Source organism: Diceros bicornis, chromosome 32 (assembly GCF_020826845.1).
Source record: "Diceros bicornis minor isolate mBicDic1 chromosome 32, mDicBic1.mat.cur, whole genome shotgun sequence".
Taxonomy (NCBI): Eukaryota; Metazoa; Chordata; class Mammalia; order Perissodactyla; family Rhinocerotidae; genus Diceros; species Diceros bicornis.
The window spans coordinates 18973849-18986946 of record NC_080771.1 but is presented as its reverse complement, the minus strand read 5'-3'; the positions used below and the strand labels follow the sequence as shown (position 1 = coordinate 18986946).

General features: G+C 35.6%; 1 protein-coding gene across 6 annotated transcripts in view; it reads right to left on the bottom strand.

Moving 5' to 3' along the window:
- The window catches only part of CBFB (core-binding factor subunit beta), a 49683-nt gene that overhangs the window by 16218 nt on the left and 20367 nt on the right, over nucleotides 1–13098 (bottom strand). For all 6 annotated transcript variants that reach the window (XM_058527982.1, XM_058527979.1, XM_058527980.1 and 3 more), the window contains one exon: nucleotides 5690–5806. In XM_058527982.1, the coding sequence (XP_058383965.1) occupies nucleotides 5690–5806 (117 nt within the window). The remainder of the gene's footprint in view (nucleotides 1–5689; nucleotides 5807–13098) is intronic.

The window sequence follows — 13098 nt, the reverse complement described above, 5'->3', positions numbered from 1 at the left end:
TTTCTGCAGCAATAAATTTATTAAAAAATGGAAGTGCACGTTTAACAAAAAAAAAAAAAATCAAATTCGTTTCCAAGAAAGTTGATGATGAATGTGTAACTTGCACAAAATAATGACATTTACCATTCTCTGTGGGGACCAGAATGGTATCACTGATCACACGAAAACCAAAAGAAATAAATCTGCTGAAGCAGCATCAACATATACTTCAAAGGCAACAATTTAACATGTACAGCTGCAAACGGTACATTTAATATCACTCTATAGAACATAACTTTTCATTTGAATCAAATGACAGTTCTAAATTAATTTCACTCACATTCTCGCCTACATACAAAAAGCAAAGCTGTTTTATACATTGGCATCATTGATAGAAAAACCTTGCAAACAGCAAAAGGATGCCAGTTTTACATCAGTGTCATCAAGTACTTTAAATAGAAAATCTGTTAATTCCAAAAATGGTCCAACTTTTCTAACCTGATCATAGAATCAAAATAAAACTTTGGAAGGTCATTACATTGAATGTGAAACATCTTTTTGTGACTGCCAAAGTACATTTAAAAAGTACAACAATGAAGATAAAATTACTGGCTGTTATATTAAAATACAAATACAAATGGCGGAGAGCACACACTATAAAAAATAACATTCTCATTGAATTTTTAAAAACTATAAAATAGTAACTTACTAGGAACTAGTTGTGGTATGCACATAATCCATAATTGTATCCAAAGAAGTGAAATATTCTGCCAATCATTTAGAAGTTACAGTCGTATAAATTACAAATATATTTATGTGTCCATAGTTAAAGGAACTGAACTATAAAATTTTTGCAACAAAGCTAATGCTGAATTCAAAAAAGTCATCATGACAGTTCTCGTGTGCTTTGGATTTTAGAAAATTTGAGCCTTTGAAGAACTATTCTGAAATCAACCTAGTTTCCACACTGGCATTGTCCCTTTTTTGGTAAATGAGTCCTTGTAGTTATATTTTGTTCAAAATTAGTTGGAAATCTCTGATTATTCAATGGCGAACTGCCAAAACTTTCAGTCTTTCAAGCATTTAGAGAATTGCAATTATTGAAAACCAAATGTATAAAGACATTGAAATTTATCCCTACAAATTACAGAAAATAAAAGATGAAAATATAATCAGTAAACATGATTTAATTTTCAGTTTCTATAGTTGTACTCAGAAATATCTTCATTTATGGGAAACTTTTAAAACATTTTATTGAAGTATATTATACATACAAAAAAGTACACATATCTTAAGTCTGTGCCATAGTATGGTAGCCACTAGCCACACATGTGACCACTGCACACTTGAAATGTGGCTAGTCTTAGTCTGTAAGCGGAAAATACACTCTGGATTTCAAACACCTATTACCAAATAAAAGGTAAAATATCTTGATAAATTTCTATATTGATTTCATGTTCAAATGATAATATTTTGAATATACTGGGTTAAATGAAATAATACAAAAATTTATTACAATTATGTTTTTTTTTTTACTTTTTAATGTGGCTTCTAGAAAATTTAAATTACATTATGTGGTTTGCATGTGAATTCTACTGGACAGCACTGTCCTAAAACATAGCTGATAAATGTTCACAAACTGAACTTGCCATGTAACTAGAATCTATATAAAGAAATAGAATAACACCAGCATCTTGGAAGGCTCCTTCTGCTCCATTCCAGTAACTAGTCTCCTCTCCCAAGGATAAACCACTATCCTTACTTCTAACAGCATATATATATATGTACATTTTTTTTTTTTTTTGGTGAGTATGATTGACCTTGCGCTGATATCCTCCTCCTTTCTGTATGTTGGACACGACCACAGCATGGCTTGATGAGCGGCGCCTAGGTCCGAGCCTGGGATCTGAACCTGCGAACCCCAGGCCCGCTGATGAGGAGCACATGAACTCAACCACTATGCCACCAGGCTGGTCCCATAACAGCGTGTACTAGTTTTGCCCATTTTTATACTTTTACATAAATGGATTCATACAGCATGTGCTTTCTGTATACTCAATATATTTGTGAAATTCATCCATATTGGTGTGCTAGTTGTAGTTTTTCATTCTCACCATATTTCTTTGTGTGAACATACAATTTATCCATTCTACTATTAATGGGCATTTGGGTAGTATGCAGTTTCTGGCTATTACTAACAATGCTGCTACAAGTGTCCTACTACACATCTTTAGATGAATACATGTATTCACTCCCGTTGCATACCATGCCTTAGAGTAGAGCTGCTGGATCACAGATATACCTATGTGCAACTTCAGTATTTATTGCTATTTTCCAAATGTTGTGTCAATTTTACATAACCAACCAACACACCAACTATTGCTCCATATCCTTGCTAATGTTTGTCAAAGGTACTCTGAACATAGGCAAAAAGACAATACCTATGAAAATATTTCAGCTGAAATGCTTACACACAATTTTTAAAAATGGAACTATGACTATCCTCTGTTCATCTCTTAGCTTACAAGTTATCTCAGCACCTGTTAGAGAATTTTGTCCTCACATGGCAGAGAGAGAGAATGAGCAAGTTCTCTTGTATACCTCTTCTTATCAGGACACTAATCATATCAGGGCCCTATTCTTAAGACCTCATTTAATCTTATGGCCCTTTACTTTTATTATCTTGCAGATGATTTGGGGACGGGGAAAGCTACAGAGATGTGCTGACTGCTGACTGAATGGCTGGGATCCCCTGCTTTGAAATTTTTACATTATGTAAGACCTTTGATTACATTAGTTCACTGTCACAACAGTGAGCTCTTACTTTGTAGTAATAAGGCTCAATTTGTGGACTGGGGCAACAAGGCTTGGAAAATTGTAAGTATAGAAAATGCTGTGGGTTACACTTAAAATTTTTACCTATTATTTTAGTAAAATATTTCAGTTTTAGAAATCAACTCAATCTGAAATTTTCCCTTACATGAATTCAATCTGCTGTATCACTTCTTACAGAAATAGCCCTCTAAATTGTCTATTATTTACTATTTTTCTGAAAGAGCTGGTGACTCCTTATCCCTATGGACATCAAGGTAGCAGGGATTCTTTCTTAAGAACTTTAACTTTATAATTATTTATTTATTTTTTTCCCCCAAAGCCCCAGTAGATAGTTGTATGTCATAGCTGCACATCTTTCTAGTTGCTGTATGTGGGATGCGGCCTCAGCATGGCTGGAGAAGCGGTGTGTCGGTGCACACCTGGGATCCAAACCCGGGCCGCCAGCAGCGGAGCGCACGCACTTAACCACTAAGCCACGGGGCTGGCCCTAGAACTTTAACTTTAAATCTTAATTTTTTACTAAGAAGTTTTTTGATCTCTTGATAGGAAAATTCTCACATTTTCATATATGGAGAACATGGGCTGAAACAACAGAAAGAACAACAAAAAGAGAGCTCCTTTTTATTCTTGATTATTTTAACTTAAAGAGAATTAATATCAAACCATTGAAAGAAATTAACACTTGCTAATAATCAGATACTTTTACATGTTCTTTCAGCATTTTGAATGTCATCCCACTACCTCCTGGCCTCCACAATTTCAAAAGATAAGCCAGCTGTTGTTAATCTTTCTGTGGCTCCCTTGTAAGGGATTTTTCTTGCTGCTTTTGAAATTCTGTTTTTCATCAATTTGACTATGATGTATCTAGGTGTGGATTGCTCTATGTTTACCCTACACTTGGAATTCATTGAATTTCTTAGATATGGAGATCAGTATTTTTCATCAAATTTGGCAGTTTTCAGCCATTCTTTCTTTCTTTCTTTTTTTTGTGAGGAAGATTAGCCTTGAGCTAACATCTGATGCCAACCTCTTTTTGCAGAGGAAGATTGGCCCTGAGCTAACATCCGTGCCTATCTTCCTCTACTATATATGGGACGCCACCATAGCATGTCAGCCATTATTTCTTAAAATATATTTTCTGCCCCTTTCTCTCCTTTCCTTCTGGGAGCTTCATCACACATATGTTGGCATGCGTGCTGGTGTCCCAGTCTCTGACTGTTCATTTTCCTTTTTTTTTCCTTTCTGTTCTTCAGACTGAGTGATCTCTATTAATCCACGGTCAAGTTCACTAACTCTTTCTTCTGCCAGCTCAAATCTGCTGTTGAGTCTGTGAATTTTTCATTTCAGTTATGGTACTTTTCAATTCTAGAATTTCTATTTGATTCTTTGTAATAATTTAAATCTCTTTACTGATATTCTCTATTTGATGAGCTATTGTCATCATAATTTCCCTTTAATTCTTTAAAGGAAAAGAATTTTCCTTTAGTTCTTTGAACATACTGATAAATAAATGCTTTTAAGTCTCTGTCACTAAGAACTAACATTTGGGCTCCTTCAAAGATAGTTTCTTTTGCCTGCTTTTTTTCCTGAATATCAGTCACAGTTTTCTTTTTATTTGCACATCTCATAATTTTTTTGTTGAAAACCAGACATTTTAAATAATATACTGTAGCAACTCTGAATTCTGAACCCTGCCTCCAGCTTGTTGTTGCTGTTGTTTGTTTAGAGACTTGCCTGGACTAATTCTGTAGTCTGTTTCCCCAGCAGTGCACAGCCTTGCTTTCTAGGGCGTTGCCCCTGGGGCAGCATAACTTACTAGTCAGGCAATGATCGGTCAGAGATTTTGCTTAAACACCTCAAGCCAGTAGGCGTCTGTCCTTTGCCATTGGAACTGGGTGCAGCTTGGGTAATCCTTTCAAAGTGCTGGGAGTTTAGCAGTCTATCCTGTGTTCAGCCAGGGACTAGTAGAGCTTGCACGGGCCCTCTTTGTTCTCTCTCCAACAGGTGTAGCCTTGCACATGCACACCGCCTTCTGGACCATGAGAGCTAAGTGTGATCTTAGAAGGATGCAATTTAGCTATCTCTTCCCTAGATCTCCTTGATAAATTTCTGGCTAGTCTGTCATTTTGTTGCTTCCGGCAACATTAGCTTTCCCAGACTGTTTGCCACAGAGACCTCTACTGCTTTCAATAACATCCCAGGGTGTGCATTTTTCCAAGCGCTGCCCTAAATAAAGTCAGCTCTTTCTGACAGGACAGCAGAGCCGCCAGTCGTCATGGCTTGCCTTGCCTACCCAGGGTAGAACTTGAGGGACCACAGAGCTGAGGGAAGCTAAGAGAGCAGCTCATGACTAAAATGGCACAGACTATCACTGTTCTTCCTGAAATTCAATAGCCTTGTTTGAATATATGCCTCTCAATTTATGTCCCTGGGTTAATTTCCAGAGACCTTAAATGGGTATTTATTTTTACAGTTTTGTCCAGTTTAATCACTGCTTTTTGGGGAGAGGATTTGCCAAGCTAGTTACTCACCCATTCGAGAAGTGCTGCTCCTAGATTTTATTTTGAACTGGTTTTTTCCCTCATAATGTTCTAAAGATCAAGAACAAGTATTAAACAGAACCATTTACTGGACTTTGAAGGCCCCCACTGAGCAGAAAGGGGTAATCCAATGAAATTTAGAACCACTGAAGGAACAACTTTCCCAAAACCAAGACCAGAATTTGGTTCTCAACATCTTCAGGATTCCTCAATATTACCTGAATATGAAACTTTCTTTACTTACTCTGAAAGACCGGGTACATGGATCCCCAGAAAAAGGCAAGATTTGGGGCAAACAAAGGGACCATGGTCAGTAGAGCCTGAAGTCGCCCTACCTGGGCTCGCTCCTCATCAAACTCCAGGCAGCCCATACCATCCAGTCTCTGGAGGTCAATCCAGCCTTTCCAGATAACACAGACTCCATTCAGAATCATGGGAGCCTTCAAATACACCTAAGACACAGAAAAGAAGGATGAAAACCAATGCTAAGCCATCAGACACGTGAAAAACAAAACATAAACTTACGAAAACGGTGGTTTTCTTAGGAGAAAAAAGATGAATACAATTATAAAATTAAGAATTATATATGATTTTTGATCTTACGATTTTGATTACCTGATTTTGAATCTTGGGTAGAAAGATATAAGATGGAAAACAACTGGAATTCACCAGCCCCTGAAGAAAGCATGCACTGCTTCCCTCTACTTGGATGTCTGGAGCCACTCAGGGTCAGGCTCTTCACACTTCCCTTCAGTTTTATAAGCTACCTCATAGCTTTCTGATAAATAATGCTGCTTTTTTTCTTTTTCTTTTTAACTTAAGTTAGCCAGAGTTGATTTCTACTGCTTTTAGCTAAAGAACCTTAAATGATTTAACATTTATTCACTCATCATTCTTTTTCAAGTAAATAAATAATCCTAGAGCAAAAGCCACTTTAGGTATGATTTCCAAATTCAGATTACTTTCATTTTTGATGACCAAATTAAATCTCCTATTGCCCAAAAATATAATCGCTCAAGAGCAATTAAGGACACATCAAGAAAGGAAAGGTGCTAATGCTATTATCTTGAGGTGAATATTTTATTGTTTTACAATAAGAAATGTAAGAAAAGAGAAATTTATTATAGTTCCTAAAATTTTCCCCACCCTAACACCACACTATTCTAATAGTTTCTTCTAAAAAAACATTGTTATTTTAGGTCTTCTCTACCTCATTTAACATGGGCTTCTGAACAAAAATCAACATAGATTTTTATCATTTACTGCCTTAACAAGATTTTTAAAATGCAGAGGAAGCAGGATTTCAGTGAGTTTTCAAAATTCCAGGTTATCACATATATCTTTATAAATAGGGTCTTCATTTGCCTGTACCAAATATATCTCCTTTGGATAATCCCAGTGCTTTTGTGAGCTAAAATCAGCATTATTTATTACCTATAGTTACATAACTATACATAACTGTTTTACATTGGTAAAACAGTTTCTTATTTTGAGGAAAAGCTGGAAACATCACCTTTTTCTTTACTCAATTCAGTAATTTCTTCAACAAAGAATCTTAGGGCACTCTTGTTTTTAGAGCGGTGTAATAAGAATAATTGAATGTCAATAATTATAAATATGATAGAAAAATTACTACCGAGACACTTATAAAATAAACCCTATAGGATTTATGCCTTAAGAAGGCATATGTACTAAGAGTACATATTTATGTCATTCCCCTCCTCCACTACTAAACACAACCATTTTTCTTGTTAAGGGCTCTAATAAACCACACTGAATCAATTTCTACTTACAATGGGAAAAAAAGCCAAAAACATAAGGTTCCATTTCTCCTCCCATTTGGACCAAGGGAAATAGTCTACAGTTACAGCTGAAACCGTTTAACCACACATTTCCTTCTGTTCTGATAAGTGCTCATTCCCTTCCACATTGTGAATTTAAAACTCCACTGATGTGCACCTAGTCAAACAAGTGACTCTGATGACCTCATATTCCACACCTCACAAAACCTAAACACAATACCCCTCTATACTGCCTATCAACATAACTTGACTTACCACATCTTCTAATCAAGATTTTCATCTACTCTTTCTAACAAGAGGGAGAGGGCGCCGCACAGTGAGGAGTATTACATTTCACCTATCAATATACCTTATTATTTTAAATTCTGATATTAATCATGAAGAGAATTCTTCTCATCTAACAGCAGAGAAAGTCAACTTCATGATCAGATTCTACATTCTTCATCAACAATTTATATCTTTTAGAATCAAAGATTCCATAATCTAGCTTATTCATATTAACTTCCATAGTCAAAAAATATTTTCCTTATAAAACTACTAACTTTTTTAAAAGCCCATTTATTACTTTATAAAAGAAAACCACTCATCTGTTTTAGGAAATTCCTAAATGGGTTCAGAAAATGGCTACAGTTCTTAATCAAGGCTAGTGCCTGCAGTCAAATTTCAAAATAATATTTAGATGATCCTGGTGATTTATTTAGATGTTCACATTCAAATAAATACAATTTTATGTGTAGATCTTCAAAGTAAATGTAACGCACCTTCATACATTCATGAATACCAAATCTCAAAGTATGAAGAAAATAAAATTCTGTCTCTTAACAATTTGGCATTTTGTAATATAATAATATCATTTAAACACAAAGATATTTTTCACTGAAGATGTCTTATTTCAAATTGTGATAAAAAATGTGTTAGAATATGACTTAGAGATTAAACCCATTGTCTTAGAACAATTAAATATTTTATACAGGCCTGCCCTGTGGCTTAGCGGTTAAGTGCGTGCGCTCCACTACTGGTGGCCCGGGTTCGGATCCCAGGTGCGCACCGATGCACCGCTTGTCTGGCCACGCTGAGGCAGTGTCCCACATACAGCAACTAGCAGAATGTGCAACTAGGACATACAACTATCTACTGGGGCTTTGGGGAGAAAAAGGGAAAAAAAGGAGGAGGAGTGGCAATAGATGTTAGCTCAGGGCCAGTCCTCCTCAGCAAAAAGAGGAGGATTGGCATGGATGTTAGCTCAGGGCTGATCTTCCTCACCAAAAAAAAAAATATATATATATACACAAAAGGGATTCTACACGGGCCAGCCTGGTGGTGCAAGCGGTTAAGTGTGCGCTCTGCTGCAGCAGCCTGGGGTTCGCCAATTCGGATTCCAGGCGCGCACCAACGCACCGCTTATTAAGCCATGCTGTGGCAGCGTCCCATATAAAGCAGAGGAAGATGGGCACGGATGTTAGCCCAGGGCTGGTCTTCCTCACAAAAATCAAAAACAAAAACAAAAACAAAAACAAAAACAAAATGGATTCTATAAAGCCTTTAAATTGGATAAATAGATTCGGCTAATCACACACAAAAACAGCAACAAAATAGTCTGCTTACCTTTCCTAATGTAAAATATCATAATGTGTTTGAGACTTCACAGAAAGTTAAAAGTGACTACCGTCTCACATTTTGTGTTCTTTTGGAAATAAAGAGCACAATTTATAATCAACTCAAGATTTAAATATCACTATTTGTGATGTTATATTCAATCCAAATTACACATATCACTTTATTTTAATATTCTGTAGCTTTAAATTCCATATCACTATAGCAGTAGAACTTCAGCAAAAATATGTACGTACCATCAACTGTGGTATCATACATATAATGGAATATTTGGCCATAAAAAGGAATAAAGTATTGATACCTGCTACAACATGGATGAACCTTGAAAACATTACCCTAAGTAGAAGAAACCAGAGCCACATATCATATGATTCCATTTATATGAAATGTCCACAACAGGCAAATAGAGAGAGACAGAAAGGAGATTAGTGGTTGCCAGGAGCTGAGGGGAGAATAAGGAGTGATTGCTCATAGGTATAGGATTTCTTTTTGGGGCGATGAAAATTTTTTGGAATTAGAGTGGTGATGGTTGCACAACTCTGTGAATACACTAAAAATCCCTGAATTGCACACACTCTAAAGGGTGAATTTTATGGTATGTGAATTTTATCTCAATAAATCTATTACAAAAAATATTTGCAATACTTTTTATCAGTTACATAGGTGACATCTATATGCAAATTGACATTTTTGAGTAGGCAGTTGCATATGGGATTCTAGCACTCTGAGAAGAGATACGGGCTGATGACATAAATCTGGCAACCATCAACAATACAGTGGTATTTAAATCCAGGGTAAGGAAGAGATTCCCCAAGCAGTAAGTGGAAGGAGAAAAGAGGGGGGACCAGGAAGAACTTGGAGGAAATCCAACTTTTAGATGCTGGGCAGAAGAAAAGAACCCAGCAGAGCATGCTATGAGCAGCCAGTGAGGAAAGAGGAAAACGTGTTAAGGCGCCTAGTGGCTAAAGGTTAAGTCACAGGCCCTCAAGTAAAAATTTCCCTTTTGTTGGACACATTAGATACCTAAATATTATGTTATGGGATCTTAGGTCACTCATAACTTTTAGCAATGCTTTTATTTAAGGTAGGAGTTCTTAGTCTGGAGTTCAGAAAACCTACAAGAGTTTGGGTTTACCAATAAGTTTCAAGAAGAACAGAAACCTCCTAAAATTCTGTATAAAAATGTATGTGTTTGTGCCCATTTTCTAAGGAAGTCCACTGTTTTCACCAGATTCTCTAAAGGGTGTGCAAGGCAAAAAAGGATTCAATTATGATAGTAAAAACTTCATTCTTCCCCGTCCCTCATAGATACCAAAGTCTTTGTAGCACAGACCTTGAGAGACAATAAATACCCTTCATTTAGTAAATGGATCAAACTTCTTAAGCAGCTAAACATTAGCTACCCCGTGTTTTGAAATATAAGTGTCAGAAGAAGGGTATGAAAGAACCAAGTCAACTTCTCCTTTATCAACCTGTACAAAATAGTTCTACTTCTGAGAGTCTGGACTTTACTTATTCTGAGAGTATCTTAATTTGGAATAAGTAGTGGCATCCTAAGCAGTGGCATCCTCAACTGCCCTTTCTCCTACAATACTACATATTTATAGAAGTTCAGTGTTTCTAGGTCCTAGGTAGCTGGGCTGAGAATAGAAACTGAGGGTACAAAGATAGCCAGAAAGAGTTCCTTTTTTCTGAGCAGTTCTAAAGAAGATAATTTCAAGATAATTAAAGCAGAATAACTGTAGATTTGCAAACAAGACTCCCATGCACACCAGTACTGAGCCATAAAACCAATATACACAGACATCAAGTGTCAAAGCTATTGACAAAAGCAAGAAGCAGATACTTCACCTTCAAAAAACCCATTTCAACTGGAAAGAATATTTCCCTTCTCTATAGTAAACTGTTAGAATGTAAAGACTTGTCACTCTAGTCTATAAATTGAGGTATTAGGGAAAACAGTAAGAGGGAATGATCAGTGCCCCTTAGGCCCTCAGTAAATATTTGAATAATGATTAATAGAAAAGCGGAAATTCAGCTGGAATTTAAAAATGTCTTTCTTGTAGCATCCCTATAATTTCAATTTGAAAAGATCTACCTATTCAACAAATGTTTACTGCCTGTCATTTTGTGCAGGGTATTATAAGGGCAGTGTGAATATATGATGAATCAAAAAAAGATTTATATCCCACCACCCAAAAAAGATTACACCACCAGTTAACTTAAAGTCTTTAATGAGGAAGAATTGAATACACAAAAAAAAGAACTGTAAGAATTAAAACTGAATCACCCATTACATTTAAGCAGGACTCACTTAACTCTTAAGGTTAATGGAATGTACCACTGATAGTAAAGTTGTAAGAAGGTGGATCCAGCAGCTTTGCAACCTCCTCTTAAAGACCACAGTTCTAACAAAGTTGCACATAAATATGACTAGGATATATTATCTGAAGATTGTCTACCTGAAAAATCCAAAATATTCAACTGAAAAATCAAGTGAATTAATGAGTTCAATGAAGTGGCTGGTTATAAAAACAATACACAAAAACCAATAAATTCCCTATATTACAATAGTAACTATTTGGAAAATAAAATAAATCTCTATTTTAAAATAACAATAAAAGTATCAACTACTAAGAATAAATTTAACAAGAAACATGTAGGCTCTATAAGAAGAAAATACCTAACTTTTGAAACAGAAAAAGATTTGAATAACTAGTGAGATGTCATGTTCTCTAATCGTAAGACTACAAATGCCAATTTATCCCAAAGTAATCTTTATTTTAACAAAATTCCAATGAAATCTAAAATAATGTTTTCTGGAATTTGAGAAATAAGTCTACAGTTCATACAAAAGAATCAGACTATCGAAGAAAATACTAGAAAATAATTTTCTGCCCTTTCAGATATTAAAACATATAACAATGCAATCAGTGTATATGCAGTAGTGCTGTGGCAGTCAGAAACAACTAAATGAAATAAAAAGAAAATCCAAAAATGAAACCAAGTATACAAATATTTAATAAATGAAAAAGGCAACATTTCAAATCAATGGTAAAAGGATATTTTATTTAACCAGTAAAGACGGGAAAACTGGCTAACCATTTGAAAAAAAAGAGTTTAAAACAAAATAAATAAAATGTCCAAAAACTATGAAAAAATGTTCACTAATAATTAAATCTATTAAAACAAAATAACTATAACTATTTCTAAAAAATTTAAAAATAAAAAATTTTAATAATGTCTACCTGAAGAGAAACCAGGTTCTATTACATTGTCAGAGGAAGTGTAAACTGGCTAACAATTCTGGGAAGGCATTTTTTTTTTTTTTGGTGAGGAAGATCAGCCCTGAGCTAACATCCATGCCAATCCTCCTCATTTTGCTGAGGAAGACTGGCCCTGAGCTAACATCTGTGCCAGTCTTCCTCCACTTTATGTGGGACGCCACCACAGCATGGCCCGACAAGCGGTGGGTCCGTGCGCGCCCTGGATCCAAACTCGGGCCGCCAGCAGTGGAGCACGCACACTTAACCGCTACGCCACAGGGCCGGCCCCTGGGAAGGCATTTTTTAAAAATAAGTGTGAATTTTCCTTTGACCCAGCAATGTCATGCCTATGAATGTATCCTAAAATTTAATTAAAGATGTACACAAATATTTCAGTACAAGGATATTCACTCTTAAGGATTTTTTAATAATGGCAAAAGATTAGAAATAACCTAGATGCCCAACATCTTATTGTTGTTCAATGTTAATGAATCAATAATATATACTAAACAAGGTGTCTTTAAACAGAAATGCACACAAAACAAGATTATGTATTAATTGGTTGAGGAAGATGTTGCGACCAGAGGCTTGCAGAAACCTACCTCTGTATTTTCCCTGGAAGCAAGTGTTCAGTATTCACTAATGACTTTATAAGAAGATATGCAGCGACTTTATAGAAGATAACCACCATAAATAATGAGAATTAACTGTAATTATTTTTAAAAGAAATGAATGTTATCACTATGCTTAACCCCAAGCATAGTGATGGAAAGAGTGAAAACAACATGTGCTTTGGAATCAGTAAAACCTGGGTTTAAATTCTAGCTCCATCAATGTGTCGGAGGCAAATTAAGTTTGCTAATAAGCCTCACATTCCTCACATATAAAATCAGGGCTAAATAATACCTCTCACATAGGTGATAGTAAAAATTAGTTAAGTCAACGTACAGAAAACTTACAAAACTTAGAGATCACCACTGTAACACTGATTGCTTACACAAACATTTCCACCAATGTTTTACATAGTGATTTCTTTACAAGAGAAAGAAGCCATTTTTTCCG